Raw genomic sequence first — 27,037 nt, 5'->3', positions numbered from 1 at the left:
TGAAGGTGACCTTAATGTCAATACGCACCATGAACATCCCCTGTTCCATATTGCTGATTACAGATCTCAGCATTTCCATTTTTAAGTTGTCCACTCATAGATGAATGTTCATAGACTTTAAATTTAGGATTGGTCTGAAGAACGCATCCGGTTTCTGGATTGAGATAAGATTGGAGGAAAAATCCCTTCCTCTTTCCTTTTCTGGGACCAGAGTGAAAACCCTGGAAGACGGGAGAGTCTGAATGGCCTCTCAGAGGACTAGTGTTTTTGTGTGATCTGCCGGTAGACCCATATTGACAAATCTCCATTTGGGAGACCCCGAGATCTAAGAAGGATTCCCTTTGAGAAAATGTCATTGAAACCCACGTGCAATGTTGAATTGAACCACCCCACCTGTCCTGCTAGAGGAGCAGGTGAGCGCCTACCGCAGAAGCTGTCCCAGAAAATGTGCCAGTTGATGCAGGAACTTAATCTAAACTAAATAGGTTTAGCCACTAAAGGGGAAGAAACTAATGAATAATTATTTCAAGTTCCACAACGCATCACACCCATATCTATAACCCACTGTACTCCAGTGATAGTTTTTTCTTCATTGCCAGGAATTTTTTGCATTGCACAGCAACTAGCTGACCACAGGTTAGCTACTGCCAAAGAGTGGAAATAGTTAATTGATATTCAAATTACATTTCCCCCTGTCCAACTTGCTATTTTAGTGAAGCATTCAAAGATCACTTTTACTGTATACATTGTGGCTTCACTTCATCCAAGTGGTCGTTAGTCTCATAAAGGACAGACAATTCATGGAGTGAAGCTTTGCAAAAAAGTGGGTGTGTGAGTGTTTGGGCAGATTGGGGGAGAGTTTGACTGGGTCAGGCTTATTTTGACTTTGTAAATGTTAGTAGATATGCATAGAGGAGCAATCTGTATAAACCTGAAAAGCATTAGGCACAAAAAGGTATAACTGTGCATACATACCTCAAATTCTTCCCAAAAGCCCTGCTTAAATTTATCAGCCGTTTCTGCAGGTTTACTCAACTCCTTTACTCTACTTTCAATTTCTGCTGCATTTATACGTGTCGTATTCAGAGGCTAAAAACGAAACCAAAAGATTAGTTACATATACGCTACTGGTTATATCTGCATCTCAATGAATAGACCGTGCTTTCGCCTTATGTACCTGTTTGAGTTGTAGCACTGTCCCTAGCGTCTCTACCATTGGGTTCTTTTTATAATGTTCCACCAGATCAGTCAGGGAGTCAAACTTCTCTCCACCTCCAACATCATATTTCAATTCCTAGGGAATAAAAAAAAAGCAGAGATGACAAAAAGATTTTAGTGTGTTATGACTTTTTGGTAGTTGCAGGGTGATGTGTTCATGTTTGTTTCCCTGTGTAACTGTTCACGCATAAATTTCATGTATTTCTTTGGTAGAGTTCTACATTCAGAGACAAGGTCATTGGAATATAATCGGCATAAGAGGATTCTCATTATAGAAGCTGAATATTAACATTTGTCTTGACAACAGACAGACAACTTGCGGCTCTCCAGCTATTGTTGAACGTGTGATTTAATCCCTTGGTTGATTGCTACTATCCAATTATTTCACGGGGTAAGGGGTAATTATTCAAAACAATTCCAAAAACTGACATTTTCCTCTGGTTTTCAAGTGTACTGGCTAGAGGTATCTGGTGATTAAATGACCTGTTCAACGTTCATATCCTTGAGTTGTGACGGATTCATAGGACTTTGCACTTTTTATCCTAGCCAATCAAAATTTTTTCCTGATATTTTTGGGGGAAGGAACATAAAGTGCAATAAATATTTAAATTATAATGTAGGAGGGAAATAAGTTGTTAATTAACAACATGCATACAAATTAGAACACAGCAATATTCCCCAAATATATATATATATATATATATATATATATATATATATATATATATATATATATATATATATATATATATATATCCATCCTACCCACACACATACACAATTTATTTATTTTTAAAGCTGTGGGGACCTTCCAGAGAGTAAAGTTGCTCTCCCCATTGCCAGACCTCATTCTACAACAGTGAAATATAGCAGTGTGGAAGATGGGAGGCACACATAGCTAAAACTATTCACAAAGCTGTGTAAAACTGGTAATGGAAAACAGAAGTTTAGAGCAAAAAACATTTTTTCCATAATCTATTTCTCCCTGTTCTATACAGAATGAGGGCCACTGATCTGTCACAGATGGAAATGCACATCCTTTTTGGCGCGCAGATATAAAATGTTTGGGTGGCAGGTGGCGCAAAAACTATTGAGATTGATGGATCGCTACAGTTTTTTCCTGAAAGCTGTGTGATTCTGCTTACAAAATGTCTATAGAACAGCTAAGAGATTAGCTATTAAAAGCACTGTTTATGCTATAAAGATATATTTTGCATTTCTTCACAACTCAATATTAAAGAAGAGCTTGAAAGGCAATACAATAAAATAAATGAAAGCTTTTTCAAGACAGATTACCTGGCACCGTATCATGACATGTGTCACTTTGGACTTGCCATCATTGCTCTCTACTTTGTCATCACCAGTGCGGACAGACAGGACAAAATCTCCAGGATGACTTTGGCTCTCCCGCACCAGAAAGCTTCCATGTTTGCCTTTCTCGGTTAGCAACTTCTCAGCTTCTTTACCAGAGAGATGACCGTGGAACCACCTAAACCCAAACATAAAATATACTTCTTTTCAAGAAATTATATTCAGCATGACTATTTACGAATGAATCAAAACACATTCTTATTTCTGTCTAGGAGAAATACATATATCTTTCCAAAAAATATAATTAGTCCTAAAAATTTAGATTTTTTTTTGCTCTCTGCGTAATTTTACACAAGCTAAGGGGAACTTCACTGCAAGTAGGACCCAGCTGCTCAGAAAAAGCTATCTGTTCAATATATTTTATATTGTATCTGGTATTTTTTATATGAAACCAGTGATTGGCCAAAAGAGTAAAATGTGATGTACACTAGTAAAACATTATACATATGGTATATTATGATATATACGACACAAGCCAGCCCAAAAAATGCAATACAACTCTTTATCATGTGCTCATTTAAAACAACAAAACAGGGTCCGCTCACCTTTCTGAAGTGGGGTCAGCACAGTTCAATGGGTATTTCAGCTCAATAACATCCCCATTTTTTTCCTTAAGTTGTCCATGATGTTCCATGTAATACTGAACCAGTTCAGCCAGTGTAGCAAATTTCTCCCCTCCATACAAATCATAGTAATCTCCAGTGTTCTGGATCTTGATGTGTGTTACTGCCCCATTCCTCCTGAACAGAGAAAAAAACCTTCAATGTATCGGAATTTAACTACAGTTGTACTTTTATGAAAGATGAATAAACTTTAGAAATTATTAAAATAACAAAAATGAAAGACAAGAAAGTCACAAAAACATTTATAAAAAAAAAAAAAAAGCAATTAGTAACAATTAAATTATGACTTGATATTCAACTACCAACACATATATATGTTAGCTTCTGCTTAAGTAAATGTTCCTTGGTAACAGTTTAGTGACACATACAAAACAAGACATATTTGGGAACATACCAATATTAAATAGATACGGTCATTAAAATTGCATTCCTTATGTAAAAAGTAAACCTAAAAGGAGAAAAAAAGTCCTCTATTTTGTTCATGGAAAACATGCCTAAATGTCCTGATTTTTAATACTGAAATAAATGTGTCTATACTGTAGACTTGAAAAAGTCCATGGTTTCGGTTTCTATGGCTTGTCTCTTTTCACAGTGTTGCAGTACCATTACCTGCATAGCAGAGTTGCAAGAGATATCCTCAAGTAAGAAATAGCTGCTGTGTAAGAGTATAGAAACAAAGAGCCCTCTACATAGTTCACAGGCTTTAATAATCGTGTCCAATTACAGAACAATCTTAAAAAATTAAAAGTGACCAGTCATACAGTTTTGAAAGCATATTGCTTATTCACTAACAATGTTACTTATGCAAATGTTGAATGAAAAAGAAAATATTAAGGGAAGAAAACAGCTCCTTATTACGCCAGGGCCCTCTTAACAACATTTGGGGCCCCCGGGCAAAGCAGTGCACCGGGGCCCCTTGGGCTGCAGGGCCCCTGGGCACCTGCCCATCGTGCCCTATGGAAGAGACGGCCCTGTATTACGCAAGTGAGCAATCAGGCTGGATCAGATGAAAGTGTGTAATAAGACCATTATTTTAAGGATTCCACAGTCAGACAAGAAACACAGTAAAAAAAGGACAAATGAACCTCCTTACCTTACGGAGAGCGTGAAATCGCCTGGATTACTCTTGCTGGGACGAGCCAAGAAACTACCATCCACACCACGGGTCAACAGAAGATTTTCTGCCTCAACACCTGTGATATTCGGGTGGAACCATCTGTACCAAATGGGAATTTAACAGCATGAGATCATAATGTTTATTTTTAGCAAATCAGTGTAAAATATAGCCTGAGGAAAAAAAACATAGTTGGTGACAAATTAAAATTGATGACCGATTTCCTAATTTTCCAAAATTAAATAAGCAGACAAACCTCGGGAGATGCCCTAACAATACAACAAAATATATCATCTTATAATGTAAAATACTCTAAAGTGTACTATTCTGCTGTGGGCCACGTTCAAAGTAGTAGTTTTGCAACACTTTCTGCAATTAACAGAATATGTCTAGCGTAAATATACTATGATCCTAAAAATTCTATAAGAATATTACTTAGGGGACCACTACACTCCAAAACTAAAATGGTCAGATAAGAACCATAAGTGTAGAATACACTGTTCACTTCACATTCCAGTGCAGCTCTTAATGTACTTGAATCTCCTCCCATTTGTATAATTCCACCAATCCCCACAGTACATTTTAGCACAGCAAGTCTGAAAAGCGGTTAGTCGCTGTCTGACGATTTAGTTGGAGAAGCACATCCCTCTTAACATGCAACGTGCTGCAGAGGGATGAAAACAAGCATAGTGGACATATTTAGTGATGTACAAATAGTCCATATATTTATGAGCTTAGCCTTTTATTTCATAATAATAATTAATGATAATAATAACAATAACAACAACAACAATAATAATAATAAGTGGTGGTTTTAACTTGTTGCCAGGGAGTGAAATTTGCAAATGTTCTTTAAATGTCCTGACATGTGCGGATCTCCTCCTGACCTTTCAGTGGTCTTTACTATGCCACATGGTTTGCTATAGATGTCAATGCAATCTACCAAGCGAAAAGCAGGGACTTATTAGGGTTAACAAATTAGCCAAATAAATCCAGACACATAACTCACATATGCTGCATTAGTTTCACTTCAATTATTATAATTGCTTATTTATATAGCGCCACCATATTACATAGTGCTGTACAGAAAATCATTCACATTGACCCCTGCCCCATAGGAGCTAACAGTCTAAATTGCTTAAAGCACACATACTTATTAAGCTACTATTATGTATTGTTGCCTGTGCATTTAATGCAGTGCAGTCATAAAGCCTGTGTAATTCTTATGTGTCCAGACACACAGCTGAACCCAGGAACCTGTAATAGGATTATAGTAAGCCCTGCTACTTTACTTATCTACCTACCTATTTATAACCGTGTCCCCTAGGATTTCTACAGAGAAATCTCCATAAAAAAGTTATTAAAAATATATTTGAACAGAAAACTGGCATCCATGAGAAATTGATTGGAATAACTTGCATACATAAGGAGATGGAACTTAACAAAACTGTCAACTTATCTTTATAACAATAGCTGGAGCCTGGGACTGGTCTCAACTATTACAGACCATTTGGATTTGGACTTGTGTTTTCCTACCGCACAGTCTGGAGCCATGTGTTTGAGTCTGCCCAGGGTACTATCTGTGTTGAATCTGTACGATCTCCCAGTGTTTGTGTGGGGTTCCAGGTGCAGGGACTGATGTGACTATTACCTGCAGAGCGCTGCATGATAAGGTGGCACTATACTAATAAACTATAATAACCTGCATGCCAATGAAAGAACTCACATTGTTCACCTGTTAAGTTTCCTTTTACTTAGACCCATTTAATCCTGTGGTTATTATCTGGCTTAAAATACATTCATGTTCTTAAAACTCCATTTATACCTAAGGCTTTCCATGCTGTGCTTAGTTAGGTGAACACATGACTCTGAAGTGTAAACAAGGCCTTACTGGGATTTTTAGGTGCTTACACCTAATTACATGTGTCAAAAAACAAAGAGAAAAGTATGTATAAGGTGCACGTATCTGGAATACCTTTTGGCAAAAGGTAATCCAGATATGTGCACCTTATAGTATACATACTTTTTTCCAAAAGGTAATCCAGATATGTGCACCTTATAGTATACATACTTTTCTCTTTGCTTTTTGACACATGCTTATTTATGTAGAATGGTTGCACCTTCTATGAACACATGATGAATAATACGTATAACATATAATTTTGAATAGGAGCCTCTAGTTCAATAAACATAGTTAATCTATACAATCTGGTGCGACAGTCCCCCTTTCCTACACCTAATTACATGTGCCAGATCAGAGGCAAACCACCACACATCAGAGGCAGATCTAAGTAAGTCTGCCTCTGAGACCTCACTATGGTCACTGACTCTAGTGGGCTAGGGGAACAATTGACAGTGATTGTGGGGAGGCTAACAAAACCAAACAGAAAATGACACAGATACTAGTAACATTTTGCAAAAGGTCAGTGACAGTACTGCATTATTATTACAGTGCTTTTCATTTTGAATTTAGTTCCCATTTATTAGAATTCAAAACAAACAAAGACCCTAAACCCGGTAATCCAATTGCTGCAATATTTTGGTGATTTTGCAAGTATACCTTTAATATTTACAACAAATAGAAAAGCATACTGTATATTTCAAATGTAATTAAGCCTAAATTATTAGTTTATGCATCTTGCTTTGTTTTTTAATGTACGTTAATTTATTTAAGTCTTATGAGTCCTTCAAAGTGAAAACTGCAAAAGTACAATGAATGTTCTCAAACCAAGATTAAGCAGCATGGCTATTGACCTAGTTTTACACATGAATGCAGGTTTTCCAGTTGCATGAAGTCAATACCGCAGACAGAATGGAGCAACCCTCTTCATGACTGATCACCTGAACGATCAGAGGGAATGAATTGAGAGGTATTGATTCAGTAGATGATGAAAGGTAACAACTTCAGTTGTCAGACTTCTGACAGATCCCAGCAATTATATGCTGGACTATATAAAAATGGAAAAAAGGCCATTTTATATTTTATGTGAGCAGGACAGAGGGCTGCATTTAGCTCTAATCTACCATGTAGGTACTAGAGAGTCATAGGAGGTGTGTGTAAAGGGAGAAGACACTCAGCTCCCCATCCTTCACAAAACTCCAAGTACCTATATACGTTACTGAATATCAATCCTGCAACATAGCTCAATTTTATCTGCAGCTTTTTTATATAGAGTGGAACTTTCAGGACTTGTTCACACATATGCACTGGGAAAATGGATACAATTTTAAGTGATGCTTATTGAAACACATTTTCCAGGTGTTGCCCTTCTACTGCATAAGAAATAGAGTGTTCTGCATTAAGCACAGCACTAACATTTTAGATCACAATGATGGGAGTACGCCTACAAGAAACCAATCATCCTATTTTTAAGGCACAATTCAATAGTTAGCTAGCGAAAGAAAAGCGCTTTAGCAGCACATAGGTGATAAAAAGTACGGTATGTAAGCAAAGCAGTTTCACAGCTGCTATACACTGTCCTGCATAATGACCAATAACAGCATGTTACATATGACAGATCATTTTTAACCAATGACATAGGAGAAGATACTATTATTTAAGATACTGGCACTTTCAGCCCCAGCATGTTCTCAACACTACAGGAAGCCCATTGAGCACAACTAATGCAAACCTTGATATGTGCCAAGGAATCAACACAATAGATTGTTCAGCAGAAGAATACACTCTGAGAGCTGTGGCATGAAGCTGCAATGAATGGGCCATCTATGGTGTTCAGAACATGCTACAGGACCCAGCATGTTCTGAAGACTATATAATAAGACTATCAGACTATGATTAATAAGTGATCCATCAAATGGAGCCAGCTCAGATGTTGTTTTGATGGACAGTGCAAAGCAACCTGTCAAAACCATTTATTTCACGTGCTGATTTCCAGAAGATGAAAGGTAAGGACAGACAAAACACATAGTATGGAGGACCATCCCTGCTTGCAGATTTAAAAATAAATAAAAATAGTGAAGAAACCCATTTACAGTTCTAAACAGAAACAAGGCTGTAATGCAACAGATTACACAACTATCCTAACACAAGACAGACAATCCCAGATCAATTCACAGACTTCAAGAGAACCCGGGCAGTTGACAAATACCAACCCTCCTTCCCAATAACAGTCTCTCTGCTGTTAACACGAGTCAACTATACAAGACCTGAGAACATTATAAAGACTTATTATTCTAATAACTTCCACAAGGACAACACCCAAGTCACCACTGCTAGCAATTATAAAGTGTCCCCAGTATCCCAAATCACCAAACAATAAACTGATGTTTAAGCTTCAAAACAGTCTTTGCAGTTTTCTTTGCTCTTGGTATAAGCATTTCTATGTTCGTGGATTCAGCTGCACATTAAATACTCTGTATGATTCAGAGAACCCGCCTTGATGACTGAACAAATCAGGAGATATCACCCTATAAAATCTGTGGGAGGCTGACACAGCGCCCCTGCATGATTTCAGATAAACCTAAGAAAATAAAATACACATTTGACCCTATGTGACTGATGCATCAAGTAGTGAAAGCTACTAAATACAGGACCATGCGCCTTTAACTTCTCTTGCGGACACTAAATAATCTACTGGGACTGGGAGTGTCGCATACAGTGACTCCTTATGCTCACTGTTCATATTCTTTTGTTTTTGTAAAACAGCAGCGTACAACTGTATCTCCTATTTTTCAGTTAAAGAACATCAGAAAACAAACAATATCTTAAAACTCAGAACAGACTTAATTATAAGGGGCCAATTTAATTCAGTGCAGTGTGCCAAGCAGTGTCTCCAGATCACACTCAATGAAAATATAACATTGCAGATTTTGCCTTGCACCCCATAGAGGGAATTATCAGCAGACATTGATTTATCAAATGAATTTGAACAGCTGTGACATCACCGTCCTTACCCCTGTGTATGAAATAATGTCAAACAACAGCTTTACTTTCAATATATACTTTTTTTGTGCAAAATAATCTATTACTTAATTATAATTTTGTCATCTGGTGCAAAACAATGCACTTCTTGGTTGGTAAAACCTGTTTGCTCATTTGATACAGAAGGAACATGCTGAAAACTACCAGTATAGACGTTTTGTTCCCTCTTGTGGCTAAAATGTGGAACTCTCATTCCATAGTACAGAAATGGGTTCCAAAGGTCAGGAATACCACCTCACTGTCTGGTTTTACAGTTTACTAGAAGAAAAATCTGTTGGTGACACTCACTGATCATAGTAATGTGCATAATAATATTAGAAACATGATTTGCAACAGGTTTTATTACTACTGACAAATCATATTATATTGGCATAATAAAAAGAATAAATATTATTGATGTAATTTATCATATTTCTATGTCCAGCATGCCTTGCTGTCAAAAACATAGCAAAATCCACATTACAAAACAACATATTGTCAGATAATCATTTTATATCACAAGAACAAGAAATCAAAGACTGTGTTATATTGAGCTAAAAAATATATATGAAATAACTGGACTACATATACTCAACTAAATATGCCCACTGTGTTCTTTCACCCCTCTGCAGCAGGTTGTCATGTTAGCAGGGAGAAGCTTCTCTAACTAATCAGTGACACATAGGGGTACTTGGTGGCAAAAAAAAACATACACAGAGGCAGAGATATCTCAGCAACTCAATCTCAGCTTTTTGACATGCACTTGATCCCATCAAGACACTATACTAATAATTTGGGAGGTATTTAACTGTATTTAAAGAAGTGGGGAAGTAATACTTTATATTTCATTTTAACTTTGTTAAAAGGTAAAGTTAACATTGAACAATGTATTTTTCCTTCATGGTTCATATCTGAAAATTTAAATGTAGGAGTTTAATGTCCATTATTCTGAGACATTCTCTGTACATTGATCTTGCCCATTCACTGTTCATGAAATAGCACAATCTATTAAGTGGAAAAAATACTTTCAACAGGTAATCCAACATTATTGTTTTGCTTCACTACACAGTACATGTCACAGCTCTTACGGTAAGGACTGGAATAACGCAAAGCATGCTGAATAAAATGCTTCCTCCTGAGTGGGCAGCACAGTGGCCTAGTGGTTAGCACTTGTGCTTCGCAGCACTGGGGTCATGAGTTCGATTCCCGACCATGGCCTTATCTGTGTGGAGTTTGTATGTTCTCCCTGTGTTTGCGTGGGTTTCCTCCGGTTTCCTCCCACACTCCAAAAACATACTGGTAGGTTAATTGGCTGCTATCAAAAATTGACCCTAGTCTCTACCTCTCTGTCTGTCTGTGTCTGAGTGTGTGTCTATATTAAGGAATTTAGACTGTAAGCTCCAATTGGGCAGGGACTGATGTGAATGAGTACAGCGCTGCGGAATTAGTGGCGCTATATAAATAGATGATGATGATGATTGGATAACATTACATCGACTCTACTTATATTAGTAAAACTTCCCCTCCCGAACCTGACGTCCACTTGATAGTGAACCCACAGACACTTCTCTAAGGGAAAATTCTCCTGCCAAAGAAGGTAGCACTCTAACACCACTTGTACCAAAGGCAATGGATGGACTGCAGCCGAGCATAAACTCAGGAGAGCACTAAAGGTGCCATGCACTTAAAAGTCTTCTGAATTTTCTAGCAGGAGAACTGGCAATTTTAGCTAGTATCAGACAATCCACTGTTTTACTAGTTTGTGGCTAGTTATTTTAAGTTCGGCAGGATTTCTTTAACTTCTTAACGAGAGTCAACCACATTATATACCGCAAAGACCAGATCCGTATTCACATATTTGCAAAGTGTTAAGTTGATTAGTAATAATGTTTTACTTTTTTTTTTTATTCTATCCAAGCTAATTTTATATTTTTTTTCAGACTAATGTGGCTTTTTTTGGTAGCATATCTGAATAAATATATATTTTATTGTAATATTTAATGCGCAATAGGCAAGCCCCCACTGCTCCCTCCCCCTCAAAAATCCTTTTTGGGATTCCACAAAAAGTTATGCTAAAATAGGCCAGAAAACATTAATAAGCTATTTTAGTCTGAGTAAAGAGATACCAAATATGCATAACTTTATTCCATTTTTGGCATTGTTATAAAAGGGGAGAAACTGGATGATTTTTATTACATTCAAAAAAAAAAAAAAAAGCAGTTGCAATAGTGGCAGCACTATGGGGCATATTTAATTATTGTATTTCCCCGCGGCGTTAAAAGTATTACCGTTATTACGGCGATACTAAGCCGGATTTCAGCTCGCAGCTCCCTGAGCCGCAAGCTGAAATTCAGCATGAAAGGTACCATATAACGGTATTTACGCGCACTATTACCGTAATGACTGTAATAGTGCGTGCGCCACGTTACTTTTGCCAGTAACGCTAACAACTGAATATGCCCTATGGCTCTAATAATAACTAGTAAGTAATAATGAGTAAATAGTTAACTAGCCAAGACCTCCTTGAAAAAGACCAGGGGGTAGATTTATTAAACATTTTAAACAGAAAAAGTGGTGGTGTTGCCTATAGCAACCAACCAGATTCTAGATATCATTTTCCAGAATGTACTAGCCAAATTATAGCTTGAATCTGTTTGATTGCCATGTGTAAAACTTTTCCTTTTTAGGAGGTTTGATAAATCTACCCCTAAGAAGTAAAAACGCATTGGAGGCACTTCTGGGGAATAAAGCAAGGATTTCAAACTTCTTTCCGAAATTTCAGAGCAGTGCACCATTACTGGTGGTCGGGGCATCCCAAGACTAGTATAAGAGCTTTTTAACCACGTGTATCCTCAGTATGTCTGGTAGGAAAACTTGCAAAACTACGAGGGGGGAATTTATTTTATGGTTATTGGATTTTTTTTTATCTATGTTAGTGTGATATTTTAGAACTGAAAACTGTGTCTTTATAAAGCAATGCGCCAGATTTGAATGATTTGTAGTTTCCCTTTTTCTCGAAATGCACCAAAAGATCTAAAGCATTAGACTACAGTGTTTGGAATAGACCATCTACAGAAAGATGGAGCTAACCATTGGTTGTTGATATTTAGGCGTTGTTATACAAGAGGTAATTGGGGGGAAAAACGTTAATGCTACTCCTTTAGCCTATATAACAATAGAATTGCACTCACAAAAGGTCTACAATGAAGATTGCAATTATTTTGGACAGTACCTTCAATGTTTGTTTAGAAGTATGAAAATGAAGACTAAGGGCTGGATTTACTAAGCTGCGGGTTTGAAAAAGTGGTGATGTTGCCTATAGCAACCAATCAGATTCTAGCTGTCATTTTGTAGAAGGTACTAAATAAATGACACCTAGAATATGATTGGATGCTATAGGCAACATCCTCACTTTTTCAAACCCGCAGCTTAGTAAATATACCCCCAAGTATCTATTTCTCTTCAGCTCCGCGCACACTATACTACCATTTTACTTGACCCGTTCCTCTCACAAATCTTTTTTTGTGGTCTTCTGTACGCCTCCCAGCCTTAATCAACATCAGTAATCTCTCTCTTTCCACTTGTATCCTTCCCTCATTATTCAAGCATGTGGTAATTACGCTTATTCTGAAAAATAATGATAATAAAAAAAATGATTCTGACTAAACCTCTCAAGACTTACCATGCCATCTCTCATGCCCCTCCAAGCTTCTTGCATACACTCACCTCACATGCATCCTCCCTTACACAACCTATTGGACCCTCTTCAGGCAGATTTTTAATCCCAACACTCGAGAGACTAACAAATGGGGTCAATGATTGGATCACTGCTAAATCTAAAGGTCATAACTCGATTCTAATACTCCTGGATCTCTCTGCTACCTTGTTGACCACTCTTCTCATAAATCCATTAGTCTCTAATACTCTATATTATCCTGGTTCTCATCATACATACTAGTGTTCATTTCTCTGGATCCACCTTATCTCTACTTCCTCTATCAGTTGGAGTACCATGAGGTTTGGTGATCGGCTCTCTACTATTCTCTATCTATACCATTTCTCTTGGAAAACAAATAAGCACTTTTGGGTTTCAATATGATCTCTATGTGAATGATACCAAAATCTATCTATCTTCCCTGTCTCTCTCATCATCTGTGTTGGCCCATGTTACAGAATGACTCTCTGCCATGTCTTCATAGATGTCATCATTCATCATCATTTATTTAGATAGCGCCACTAATTCCGCAGCGCTGTACAGAGAACTTATTCACATCAGTCCCTGCCCCAATAGATTACAGTCTAAATTCCCTAATATATACACACACGGGTCAATTTGATAGCTAATTAACCTACTAGTATGTTTTTAGAGAGTGGAAGGAAACCGAAGCACCCAGCGGAAACCCACGCAAACACGGGGAGAACATACAAACTCCACACAGATAAGACCATGGTCGGGAATCAAACTCAAATTATATAAATATATGCCTATTATTCATTGAGCTAAGATTAAGCCAGTCAAAAAATGATAAATATTGTACTAGACAATTGTCTCCCTGTTGAAATGTTTCTGATAGATGTGTATACGACCTCCTCTAAAACTTTATTTTATACAGATTTATCAAAAATTCTACTCTTACACATGCCAGGCTAAAGTCAATATCTACATTAGTCAACCAAATAAAATGATTAAGAGTACACACTGGCAATCGCATGGATCAATTTGTACATCTCTTTAAAAAAAGTGGGGACTCAGTCACTTCTTAACACTCCTGTCCTCCTATAAACAAAAACCCTAGTAAGAGCAAGGACACAAGTTTATTTATTCCTTAAATCAGCTTTTAAAAGTACAAAAAAAACAAACTATTTTGCTGTATTTTTTTCACACATGTTCTATTTTGTGTGCTTCACCTGCTGTTGTGCTTAAAATGGGTGTACACCCAGGTACCATTAACAGCCAGACTCTAGCGGGTAAATTTCCTAAACTGCAGGTTTGAAAAAGTGGAGATGTTGCCAATAGCAACCAATCAGATTCTAGCTATCATTTAATTAGCACATACTACAAAATGACAGCTAGAACTTGATGGATGCTATAGGCAACATCCACTTTTTTAAACCCACAGCTTAATAAATACACCCCTAAGTTTCAAAGGGATCAATAGTGGGTTGAGAGACTGGCAAGTAAATGAACATGGTGAAATGTGACTGTGTGGACATGTCTACTCACTGTCAAATACTGTAACGTCAGGCGGGTATACAAGCATTATATATATATATATATATATATATATATATATATATATATATATATATATATATATATATATATATATATATATACACACACACACACACACATATATATATACATACACACACATACCAAACTTTGATATTTAGTACGTAAATTGTTTAAAATGCTTTCAGTGATCCCCAGCTAAAAACACAATTTGATTTATATTCAGACACAGGAACGCGACTATACTGTAAATAAAGTACAAACTGCATTTGCACATCTGGGGGTAAATGCATCAAGCTGAGAGTTTTTTTTCAGCGGGTTTGAAAAACCAATCAGATTCTACCTATCATTTATTTAGTACACTCTACAAAATGACAGCTAGAATCTGATAGGTTGCTATAGGCAACATCTCCACTTTTCAAACCCACCTGAAAACTCTCAGCTTGATACATTTATCCCCTGCTCTCTATTGATGCCGTGACATGAATACTGTAGTCAATGTATAAAAAGTATGTCCATGTATTCCATTTCCTATGTTATGGCAAAATGCCCATTTCTAAACTATAAAAGCTTATACATATATTTAAAAGCACCTTATACGGTGTTAAAAAGCACACGAATTGCCATGAAACTATAAGGATGCAATATGACTATCACATTATGGGATTTATTTGCTTACGCTTGAATTTTTAAACTGTTTGGTTAATATACTGTTTAAAAAAGTCTATTTATATTTTTAACTTCTTGATGGATTTCAGCATAATCATTTAGTAAGTTCATCCACACTATTATTCTTTTGATAGTTAAGCCTGTTCAAGCTTATGTAGTAATAAAAAAATTCCACATAAATAAGTATTTGCTAGATTCTTTGCGACCTCAAATTTAGTCATGCAAGTAAAGGCTGCATCTTAACAGTCTCATTTTGGGAACTAAATAGCATAAATATACACTTCAACACTTGGAAATAAACATCCCAATACCCAATAAAGTAATACTATATGCAGATGAATGGGGAGTTATTGTTTGGACGATTACAGAGTGCCTTAGATTGTAAATACGGGGTAACTGGTTGAACAAGGTGCAGTTTGTCGGACTCCACAACCCCAAACAGACAATGCAGAAAGAAACATAATAAGAGTGAAGTTAGCTGTGCAGGACGCGCAGGGTTACATCAGTGACAGTCTCACCTCCTGGATGTCATTGTATGAGCTCAGCTCCAGGATCTGCCTGACCCCCTCTCCTTGTCTCTCTCCCGGCCGCCTGCAACTGAGCCCCGGGGCCTCTAGCAGTCACCAGCTACCACTCACAGCCCGCTCTCCGCCCGGGGTCTCTGCTCCTACGGGGATATCGCTCGGGTGTAATCCAGATGAAGGCCTCCAGCAGTATCAGCAGCACCACCCGGGCGGCCACCAATGACGTCATCAGACGACGCCACGACGGTCAAAGCTTTTTTTTTTTTTTTTTTTTATAATCTCATCGGATTATAGTGAGCACTTGACAGGACAGCGGAATTTGTGGAGAAATTACCGTAGCTCTAAACGTTTCAACGGGTGCAATCGGTGTGTACCGTCAGCAACGGTAAAACCAAGAAGAGAACATCCGCTTGACTTGGTACTTCCGCATTGAGATGCCGGCTCTAGTTCCACCGGAACACTTACAGCTCAATGGAATTAGACAACCGTACCGGCGCCGTCGCGGTGACGTGACGTCAAATACGGGCGGCAATCTGCCTATCTTAAACTCGACCAGTCGGAACTACATCTCCCAGAAGACAATGCGGCGGAAGTGACGCAATACATCGGGTTCTTATAGTAGCTTTGCCCGGAAATAGATCCTTTTTCCTTTCAGCCAAGGTAGGAATGGCGGATCTCGTCTAGTAGGCCGACTGCTATGATTGTCTAATCCAATGTAATCCTGTCCCGGCGGGTCGCCCGTACTCCCCGGGAGCACGGCGGGTTGTTGGGGACGATGTGGATGGTGTTGCACAATCGATATTGAGGAGACTGCTGCCCATCTCTTGTGTGTGTTTGATATGTCCGGGCCGCTGCGCTGGTGTCTCTTACATGACGTACACGTTCTTGTATTAAATTATTCCCTATTTGTTTAGCTATAGTTTACTGTCCCAAGGGTTTATACATAGTGTAATTCATTACATATCACAGTAGCTGTGTATTTATGTTGTGATACTAATGAAGCTGCGGCAGTTATTTTAGCAACTTCCAGGGTTACCGGCGCCTGACCTCAAATAACGTTGGGTGCATGTTCTACAGTTCTAACTTATACTGCAATAGTAATGGATACGAACTCCATTATAAACACACTACTCAATTATCAGCGCTAGACCTATGCTGTACACCAGTTATGTGATGTCTGCCTCGTTGTGTACAGGCAAGTCAGTATGTCTAGTGTGCACAATGTGTAGGTGGAAGCACTGTTTAGTGTTTTAGCCTTGTATTCATCCCTGACGTGTTTATGCTGTGTACTTTAAAAGTGGGACTTTAAATCATGCCAGTGTGTGTACATTGTCACCTGGTTTTAAGTGTAGGTACACGTTTTATTAAAACAGATATTTATGTTACCAGTGGTATGCTGGTTAATTGTAACTTTAAGAATGCATTTAAGTGTAGCTGCCAATTCTGTTGTGCGTCTTTAAAGTTGTGACTTCTGCTGTAGTTTGCTGTTACTCATATATTTGTTATTGCAGATGGCAGGAGAGCAACCTGTGAAGAAGGTTAAGAGGCATCATGCCAGTCGCAACCCAGTGTTGGCACGTGGGATTGGGAAATATTCCCGATCTGCAATGTTTGCCAGGAAAGCATTATACAAGCGCAAATATAAGGCCCCTGAGACAAAGGTAATACATTATTCTGTACATACTACATTTTCATTTACCTAAAATGTATGGGGTTTTTGTGTTAATTTTTTTTATAAAACTTATACATTGTTTACTGTAGATTGAAAAGAAGAGAGCGAAGCCCTTGGCTACAGTGACCAAGACAGTTGGTGGAGACAAGAATGGTGGCACACGTGTGGTTAAGCTCCGTAAGATGGTAAGTGTGTGTTTTAGATGCAACAAAAATATAACTGATTTCTAAACCCGTGGTCAGTATGTAATTATCTTCATTTGGCTATTGCACTAGACATTTTAACACAATGCGCCAAAGACAAATGTTTAGTGTAAAGTGTGCAAATGACTTAACTTTATCACTATCTTTAAAACAGTACAGAGTTTGGATGCTTAATTTGTATATTTCCAGTTCTGATATTATTTATGGCTTCATCTAATAAAATGTTAGCTTGCCTTTACTGCTTTGGTTTTGCCCCACTTAATTGTATCAGAAAATGGTAGCCAAAAATGTAATTGTAGTAAGAATTGCTGTATAAAGCAGATGCTAACTAAGAGAGGTAATGCATATACTTTCCTGCAGAGAAAACACCTTGTAGTAAATTGATTGCTTCTTTGATTATAAATGGATGTCTCTTAATTGTGTTAAAATACTGTGTTTATTGCCGGATTAAGACACAGGTTGAAACTGATGTTAACTGGAGTAAAAAGGAGATGAAATTAAATGGAACCAATACATTTCATGTATGTTCCTGGTGGTTTGCAAAGGTATTATACAGTGGAATTAATGTATTTTCTTTAGTACTGTAGCTTTAAGATTAGACCTGCAGCATTTTTGGTTTTGAATGATGGCATTGTGCTTTATGTATTTTGGACTATATACAATATCTATCAATCAGAACTCCACTGTAACCTGGATAAGCTATGGATGGGTTTTCTACAATTTAAGAATTGTAAGAAACACATTTTTGCAATTAAGACTTTATCTTGTTTTCTCACTCCAGCCACGTTATTATCCCACTGAAGATGTTCCCCGCAAGCTTTTGAGTCACGGCAAGAAGCCTTTCAGCAAACACAAGCGTAATCTCCGTGCCAGTATCACTCCTGGGACTGTGCTGATCCTCCTTAACGGGCGTCACAGGGGGAAGGTAAATGCACTTCTTGGCCTTATCGCTTCCGGTTACATCCTAGAGTTTTTAAGAAATGCTAAATATAAATGGTCTTTGGCCTACTAACCCCCAGTATAAGATGTTACTAAGGTTTTTTAAGTTTAGGCCTTGGTGGCCACAAAAGCCAGGCTCTTTGAATTGGTCTATATAAGTATCTCAGTTACTCGCCAACATGGTATGATAGTGAAGAAAATTTAATGCATGCTTCTGACAGCCTTTGCTGTAGTAATACTATTCTGCTGAAATCTCTGAATTCAGCTAAGCGTAATTTGAAAGCTGCGTGTGAAACTGTAGTGTGTGTATATGTGGCACTCTCCATTGAACATGTCTGCCTTTAAATTAACTAAACATCTACAAATGTTGGATAGAGGGTCACACTGTTGTGTTAGGCGTTGTCCACTGACTTTTTCTGGTGTACAGGAGCAAGTTGGAAAAGGTAGCAAAACAACGTTTTAAAGATTTCTGCAACATTATTGCTGAAACCAAAAGTTTATCCAAAATTGGACAGTCTTTAATTGTAATTTGTTCAAACAGGGTCACCTGTGCAATTGGTGTTTTCATCAAGAGTTTAAGTTTTTAATGTCAATTTATTATCAGCAAATAGCATTTCCTAAAAGACTTCCTAAAGGAAGTCTTGTACTAAAATATAGGATAATGAATTCTCCGTTTACCATTGTCTGTTATACACTTCAAGTATGTGCATTTTAATTGGTAGTTAAATATCATAACAGTTGTGTAAATTTCAAAGATGTATACATTTAAGTAAAATTAGGGAAAACCTTAGATGTTAAACTATCTAACGGAATGACTTGCTTAAAATGTGATTGTGACACATCTGATTATGGCATTCTCTGGTTGCCAGAGGATAATTCCTTCTGAAGTTGCCAGAATCCAAATTTAAAGGAACAGTTGGGCAGGAACTTCCACAGCATAAAATTACTAATTGGAGTGTTTATGTAAAGCTGTCGTTTCTATAAAATGTAGATCGTTTGAGAATCTGTTTTGATATAGGTCTGATTTCATTGATGTGCATTTGGCTATTTCAAAGGTCTCTGAAATGTGGGTGTTGATACTGCAGGTTACCTACTAGCCTTTATGGTTTTTGAATAGCTATACTTAACTATATTCTAACTTCATACTAAATAAATTTGTTTGTTTTACAGCGTGTTGTTTTCCTGAAGCAACTGCAAACTGGTCTCCTGTTAGTAACAGGTAAACTTCAGAATATGCATGTACCAGATTTGTTTTCTTTCCCTGCAAAAGCATTGCTTTCCTTAAAAAAAAATATAAGTTATTTTTTAAAATTGTTTGGGTTTTGCTTTAAGACCTGTAAAACATTCTCTGCTTCAGCTTACCTTTATCACCTTTTGTTATCCAAAGAACGACGTTTAAAGAAAACTCATCGTTGCATTGTATATTATGGCTGGCTTACTTTGTGGTGGCCTTTTTGATACGTTTTTTTTTTCCCCCTTTATGAACTAGGTCCTCTGGCTGTCAATAGAATTCCCCTGAGGAGAGCTCACCAGAAATTTGTCATTGCCACATCTACTAAAATTGATATATCCACTGTCAAGATCCCAAAACACTTAACTGATTCTTACTTCAAGAAGAAGAAGCTGCGTAAACCCAAGCACCAGGAGGGGGAAATCTTTGACACCGAGAAGGAAGTAAGTAATTGCCTATGGGTAGTTCAGTTACTATGACTTCTCTGGAACACAGTTGTTCTGCTTGCTGTTATTATGAATGTTACTGACTGGCACACATAAAAGCAGCTTTCAGATGTAGATGCTTTAAAAATATTCTTTTATTTGGAATGGCCTGGACATTTTCTAAACTTCTAGTTGTATAAGCTGCTGACTTTACTGAAATAATTTGTTCTTGTTATTTGTACCACTGACATGTTTGTCATGTAGTTCACATTTCTTGAACAAACTTGTACAGTGCTGAGTAAGATCTGTCATTCAATAGAAGATCTAGTAACACACTAACAGCTTGTGATTAGAACTGAATTGCATAGGTAGATGTTTCCCAACCTCTAGATCGCCCATGTATGTCAGTGCCTGGAAAAATGAACAAGTTATATTGCTTGCTGCTACATAGCAATTATCCATACAGTTCAAAATGTTACATCTCCCAGTATAGGAACTTTTACAAATATATTTCAATGTTTGTTTTTGTTAATTTTAAATTAATGGGAATATTGCTTTCAAAATAACTCATGATTATATTGTTTCCTAGAAATATGCAGTCACTCAGCAGCGCAAAGCAGATCAGAAGTTTGTCGACTCGCAGCTCCTGCCTCTCCTCAAAAAAGAGCCCCAGCTTCGTGGATACCTGCACTCAACATTTTCATTGTCAAATGGAATGTATCCACACAAATTGGTTTTCTAAGACGTTTCACAAAGAGTTATTAAAAGATTACGTAAATTTACTGCAGAGTGTTGTGGTATTTAAGAAAGTTCTTATTCTGGTGTAATTTATTAGAATGCTAAGAAATGTTCTGGTTTTGTGGTCTTTGAACAGTCTAAAGAGCTTTAATTTTTATTTATTGATAAGCCAGTGACACTGCAAGGTTCAAACTTTAAACTACAGCCCAGTCATGTTACATTTTTATAGCATTGCAATTTTTTCATCTAACGCTCCACCTCTTAAGACGTGATCTGTTAATTAAAGATGTTTTAGTGTGTATCAATATATACACTTTAACACATGATAATTGGGTAAAACTTGCAAAACACGTTTATTTTTTCAACAGGACTGAGGTTAATGCAAGCAGACTTTTTGGGAGAAACAAGTAAAGGACAGATCTAGTATTGGACACTGACTTCTCATGTAGAATGATGTGTACATGTCATTTATATAGCACCAGTTCTATTAAAGATGCTGTGCAGAGACTAGTAGTTAAAATGTAGAACAATTCAAGATACAGATAACTGGGTCCAGCAAACAGAACAATTGTAGCCCATACACTATAGTGCGATGCTTCTGAAAGGCTAAGAAGTACTTATGATAGTTTATGGGTTTAAGAAAGTTCATACTATATAAATAAAAAAGTGTATTGTCAACGTGACGGCCTCCATGAGTATAAAGACCAGGATAGTACTATGCTATTTATGATAAAATTACTGCAGGTAAATTTAATTCTGATATGACCTGTTTGACTATTGTGATCCTTTAACCTAACAAATACTACATATAGAGTAAGTGGCTAGAACTTTTGCCTCACAGTGCTGGGGTCATGAGTTCAATTCCCGACCATGGCCTTATCTGTGTAAAGTTTGTATGTTCTCCCCGTGTTTGTGGGTTTCCTCCCACACTCCAAAAACATACTAGTAGATTAACTGGCTGCTATCAAAAATTGACCCTAGTATCTGTTTGTGTGTGTTAGGGAATTTAGACTTTAAGCTGCAATGGGACAAGGACTGATGTGAGTGAGTTCTCTGTACAGCGCTGCAGAATCAGTGGCGCTATAGAAATGAACTGTAGGCCATGTACCCCATTGGGCAAGCCTTGGATAATACCAGGACTAACTATATATATATTTATATTTTCTACAAAATTAAGTTACTGTTGGTGCTAGATGCAGAAAAAGCTTGATTTTCCTGTGTTCTACACTCAAGATATGTGGATTTCATGGCAATTTTTTAGTCTAAATTCTATATTGTGATCTCATCTGTACTTTTAAATATTGTCTGAGCTAGTCTGTGTACCTGTTGGGAAGTGGCATTATACAAGGTTGTCCTTTACCAACCTAAACATTGCTAAGAACCCCTTGCTGCAAAGTTTAAATAAAGATGTACTGGGAGTGCAGATTCGTACCAAATGATACAAAATTCTCACCAATCTTTATTTTCAAATTGTTTTTTAAATTTGACAATTGGATGCTTTCTTTTTCCTACCATTGGGGGACACTGCAAGACATTGGGTATAGTAGGTGGTACAAGCAGTTTAGGCATTTCTAAACTTGTTTGTTCCTCACAGTCCCCTACTATGCCCCTCCTCTCCAGCTCAAACATCAGTTTTTTCTAAGTACCTAGGAGATTGGTCACTTCGGTATAGGCTCCTGCCTATAATTGTATTAGTTTTTATTTTAATTCCCTTTCAGGTGCAGTGCGGGACTCGATCCGAAGACCCAGAGGAGTTAATAAGACTGCAGCTCTGTTCACTCTGGGTCCCAGCGCAGGTAAGCAGCAGCCTTGTCTCTCCTTCCATGCACTTCTGCCGGCAGTCTCCCCTGGAAACGAGCAGAGGGGCCATACTTTTAAGTCTGCCATTAGGCAGCAGATATTATGGGCACCAAATTATTTATATTACATCCGCCAGATAGACGGCCGTGGCCACATTACTTTAAGGGCGGCCGGGACTGAAGCTGTAACAGTCTCTCCTGCCCGACATGCCTGTAAATTAACCCCGCCCCTAGACACGAGCAGCGAGGGAACGGAGACGACGATTGCCTCTCAGTAGGAGGCAATGCCGTTGAGAAGAGTGCACGCAGCCGGGGCAGCTAACACATGCGTGGGGACTCAGAGCAGACAGCCATATGTTAATGAGCTGATCGGCGATACATGGAGACAGCTATAATAGGGGAGGATCTGCAAGGGTCATTTCTTCACCTATTATTATTATTATTATTAATTTTTATTTATAGGGCGCCACAAAGTATCCGTAGCGCCGTACAAGGACAAACAATGACACAGTACAGGTGAAACAGCACAGCACAGTACAAGTAACAGTAAGCACTATAACTCTGGGGGCTCAGGCACAGCATGAAAGGGAGGGAGGGGAAAAGTGAATACAGGCAGGTAACTATGGCCCAAGAGGGTGGGCACGGATGACAGGTTGAGAGTCACTGAGGGGAGCGGAGAGAAGCGAGAGGAGACAGGGCAGAGGGACTGAGAGGAGGTGAGCTGAGTAGCTGGAGAGCGCAGTTAAAAGTGATGGAAACAGAAGGTAGGAGAGCCCTGCTCAAAGGAGCGTACAATCTAAAGGGAGGGGAAGACAGACAGACACATGGATGAGACGGGAGAAACTGAGTCGAGGAAGGGGGAGAAGGGATGAGAAAGGTAGCCGACCGGTGGGAGTTTAGGCATGAGACTGGAATTCTTTAAGGAAAAGGTGGGTTTTTAATGTTCGTTTGAAAGAGGACAGATTAGGGGAAGTTCTGATGGAGCTGGGGAGCTTGTTCCAATGAAGGGGAGCGGCGCGGGAGAAGTCTTGGATACGTGCATGAGAGGAGGTAATCAGATGGGAAGAGAGGCGACAATCGCAGTGAGCGGGAGGGAGTGTGAATAGAGATGTAGGGAGCAGTGGAGTTGGCGAGGGCCTTGTAAGTCAGAGTGAGGAGCTTAAAGGATTCTGTAGGGGAAGGGGAGCCAGTGAAGGGCTTGGTAGAGTGGGGATACAGAGGTGGAACGGCGAGAGAGGAAAATAAGCCTAGCAGCAGCGTTAAGTACAGATCTAAGGGGAGCGAGATGAGAGAGGGGGAGGCCGATAAGGAGAAGGTTGCAGTAGTCCAAGCGGGAGATAATCAGAGTGGACGAGAGATTTGGTGGCATCCTAGGAGAGGAAGGGCCGAATGCGGGCAATGTTGCGAAGCTGGAAATGGCAGGATTTGGCGAGAGAGTGAATGTGAGGGGCAAAGGAGAGAGAGGAGTCGAGGATGATACCTAGGCAGCGGAGTTGGGGAACAAGGGAGATAGATGAGTTGTCAACAGTGATGGAGAGGTCAGAGGGGAAGGAGGTACGAGAGGGAGGAAAGACAATGAGTTCAGTTTTAGTAAGATTGAGTTTAAGAAATCTAGAGGACATCCAGGAGGAGATGGCAGAGAGACATGCGGATACCCTGGAGAGAAGGGAGGGAGAGAGATCAGGAGAGGAAAGGTAGAGTTGAGTGTCATCAGCATAAAGGTGGTACTTGAGGCCGAAGGAGCTGATGAGTGCACCCAGAGAAGAGGTGTATAGTGAGAATAGTAAGGGTCCAAGGACAGAGCCCTGAGGGACCCCGACTGGAAGGGAGGAAGAGGGGGAGAGAGAATCAGGTGGAAACAGAAGGAACGGTCGGCAAGGTAAGAGGTGAACCAGGAGAGGACGGTACCGGAGAGGCCAATGGACTGAAGGGGGTGGTCAACGGTGTCAAAGGCCGCTGAGAGGTCGAGGAGAATCAGGAGGGAGTAGTGGCCCATGGCTTTAGCCAAGAGGAGATCGTTCATAACTTGAGCCAGGGCAGCTTCAGTGGAATGGAGGGGGCGGAAGCCTGATTGGAGAGGGTCAAGGAGGGAGTGTTCAGAGAGGTAGGTGGAGAGACGGTTGCAGACAAGTCTCTCGAGTATTTTGGAGGCAAATGGGAGAAGGGAAATGGGGCGGTAATTAGAGAGTGAGGTGGGGTCAAGGTTGGGTTTCTTGAGAATGGGTGAGACGAGAGCATGTTTAAAGGCGGAGGGGAAGATGCCGGTGGAGAGGGACAGATTAAAGAGGTGAGCGAGGTGGGAGCAGGTGGAGGCGGAAAGGGAGCGAAGAAGGTGAGAAGGGATGGGGTCCTGGGGGCAGGTAGAAGGGGGGGGGAAGAAGAAATGAGAGAGTGGACTTCCTCGCCCGAGGTGGGGCGGAAGGAGAGAAGGAGTTGGTGGCTGGGGGGGAGGAAGGGCAAAAGGGGGGGTGGTGGAAGAGTGGGTGGAGGAGGAGATTTCAAGTCTGATGGCCGTGATTTTAGAGGAGAAAAAGGAGGTGAAGTCAGTGGCAGATAAGGAGGGGGGGTAGACAGGAGAGTGTTAAAGGTAGCGAAGAGGCGGCGGGGGTTGGAGGACTGGTAGGAGTTGAGGAATTTAAAGAAGGATTGCTTAGTGAGAGGGCAGAGCTGTAGGAGGAGAGGATAAACTTGAAGTGGAGGAAATCAGCCAGGGAGCGAGATTTTCTCCAGTGGCGTTCGGCAGTACGAGAGCATTTTTGGAGGAAACGGGTAAGTTTGGAGTGCCAGGGTTGGGGATTGGAGCAGCGAAGGTGGATGGGCTGGGCAGGGGCAACCGCATCAAGGGCGGAGGAGAGGGTTTGGTTATTGAGGGAGGCCGCCTGATTAGGGCAGGACAGGGTGGAAAGGGGAGAGAGGAGAGTTTCGAGAGAAGAGGATAGAATAGCAGGATCAAGGGTGTCGAGATCACGCCTGGACCGGGTAGATTTGGGTGGGGGGAGGGGTGCAGGAGGAGAGAGAGAATGAGAGGAGATGGTGGTCCGAGAGTGTAAAGGGGGATATAGAAGTGATCAGCTTCCTGACGTAAACGGTGGCCATCTTTGGAACTGGGACACATACACATTGAGTGAATGCTGTTTCCCTGCTCTGTCTCCTCAGCTATTAGCCTGATATTGTGTTTTCAATACTTCTCTATTTGCAATGAATGGTAGCCTGTTCTGTTAGATACACAGGACTACAGCTATTTTATCTAAGTCTGGGGACTGATGGCTAATGTTAGGATTACCTACTATATAGACTTTGTAAACGCCTACTATACTGAGATTGTATAGATATATACATGGATATTTATATTCAGACTTCTATAAAATAAATAAAATTAGTGTATTTTTTTTCTATTGTGATTCTTGTTTCATGTACAATCCAAAATATGTTCAAAAGAGGAAATGTCCAGAAATGGGGGATCCTCAGGTACATCTGTGCTGTCGTGCACATGTGCCAAAAGCAATTGTTAGACTGGGCAGATTCTCATCTTTTACCTCTCCTGGCAGAGAAAATGGTTATATGGGAAAGGTACCCCTGGGGTTGACAACCCTGTGACTAGTCTATTCACTTATTTTGCTATTCTACACAGGGCAGGTGCCCAGTGACGGTTTTACTCTGACAGAAAGTAATCTAGCCTCCACTCAGCTCAAGTGACTGGCAGTATGTTTACACCCAACAGGGTCATAGCTGGGTTTTGAAAAAGCCCATTCAGCCATGGTCGGAGCAGTTAGCCAGTGGGATTCTGGAGTACGTTCCAAGATTGGACGTTCTCATTTTTGCAGAGTTAGTGTAGTCTCCAGGGACCACTGGAGGCAAGAGTACATTTCTTCCCGCCAGATCCATTAGGCCTCGTCAAGGGCGGACTTAATTCTTTCTTTTATTTTTATTTTTTCTCTGAGGGTGAAGCACCCTATCGCGTACTCACTTGGCTCCAATAAGCACATAAAGTGCCTGCACAGGTGCAGTTAAGTGAGAAACCTATATACCTGGTGTTATTCCAAAGAGTTGGTATTTTATTCCAACCTCTTCCTGGCTCAGAAACTAATCCTTTTGTTCTATTTAAGCTGGTAGTTCAAGAGGCAGGCCTGCATCCTCTTATTTCGAATGTAGTTACTATGCATGGTCATTGCAGGCAGTGAACAGAAACAGTTCCTGGCCTCAATATACATTATGGAGGTCGTCTTACATGGATCAGTCGGAAAGGGGGCATCGGTGTCTTTCACTTTGGCGGTACAGAGACTTCAGTTCCGGATCAGGATCCTGCTGTTTTTATTCGGCACATTGCGCCTTGTGGGTTTCCGAAGGTTATGGC

At 39.5% G+C, this 27,037-nt stretch overlaps 2 protein-coding genes across 2 annotated transcripts in view; one reads left to right on the top strand and one right to left on the bottom strand.

Moving 5' to 3' along the window:
• PTPN11 (protein tyrosine phosphatase non-receptor type 11) overlaps positions 1-16,207 on the bottom strand; it is a 40,565-nt gene extending 24,358 nt beyond the window's left edge. The window contains exons 1-6 of the mRNA XM_075178496.1: positions 15,671-16,207; positions 4,306-4,428; positions 3,135-3,329; positions 2,515-2,707; positions 1,178-1,294; positions 976-1,089 (exon numbers count right to left, since the gene is read on the bottom strand). Coding sequence (XP_075034597.1) covers positions 976-1,089; positions 1,178-1,294; positions 2,515-2,707; positions 3,135-3,329; positions 4,306-4,428; positions 15,671-15,684 — 756 coding nt within the window. The 5' untranslated portion in view covers positions 15,685-16,207. The remainder of the gene's footprint in view (positions 1-975; positions 1,090-1,177; positions 1,295-2,514; positions 2,708-3,134; positions 3,330-4,305; positions 4,429-15,670) is intronic.
• Positions 16,208-17,164: 957 nt separating this feature from the next.
• On the top strand, positions 17,165-20,928 carry RPL6 (ribosomal protein L6). Its single transcript, XM_075178497.1, has 6 exons — positions 17,165-17,337; positions 17,438-17,533; positions 18,333-18,476; positions 19,661-19,709; positions 19,980-20,164; positions 20,736-20,928. Exons 1-6 carry the CDS (start codon positions 17,188-17,190, stop codon positions 20,886-20,888), a joined length of 777 nt encoding a protein of 258 aa, XP_075034598.1. The 5' UTR covers positions 17,165-17,187; the 3' UTR covers positions 20,889-20,928.
• The last annotated feature ends 6,109 nt before the right edge of the window (positions 20,929-27,037 follow it).

Source organism: Mixophyes fleayi, chromosome 1 (genome assembly GCF_038048845.1).
Source record: "Mixophyes fleayi isolate aMixFle1 chromosome 1, aMixFle1.hap1, whole genome shotgun sequence".
NCBI classification, from domain to species: domain Eukaryota; kingdom Metazoa; phylum Chordata; class Amphibia; order Anura; family Limnodynastidae; genus Mixophyes; species Mixophyes fleayi.
The sequence above is the reverse complement of the archived record's forward strand: the minus strand, read 5'-3'. Positions and strand labels throughout refer to the sequence as shown.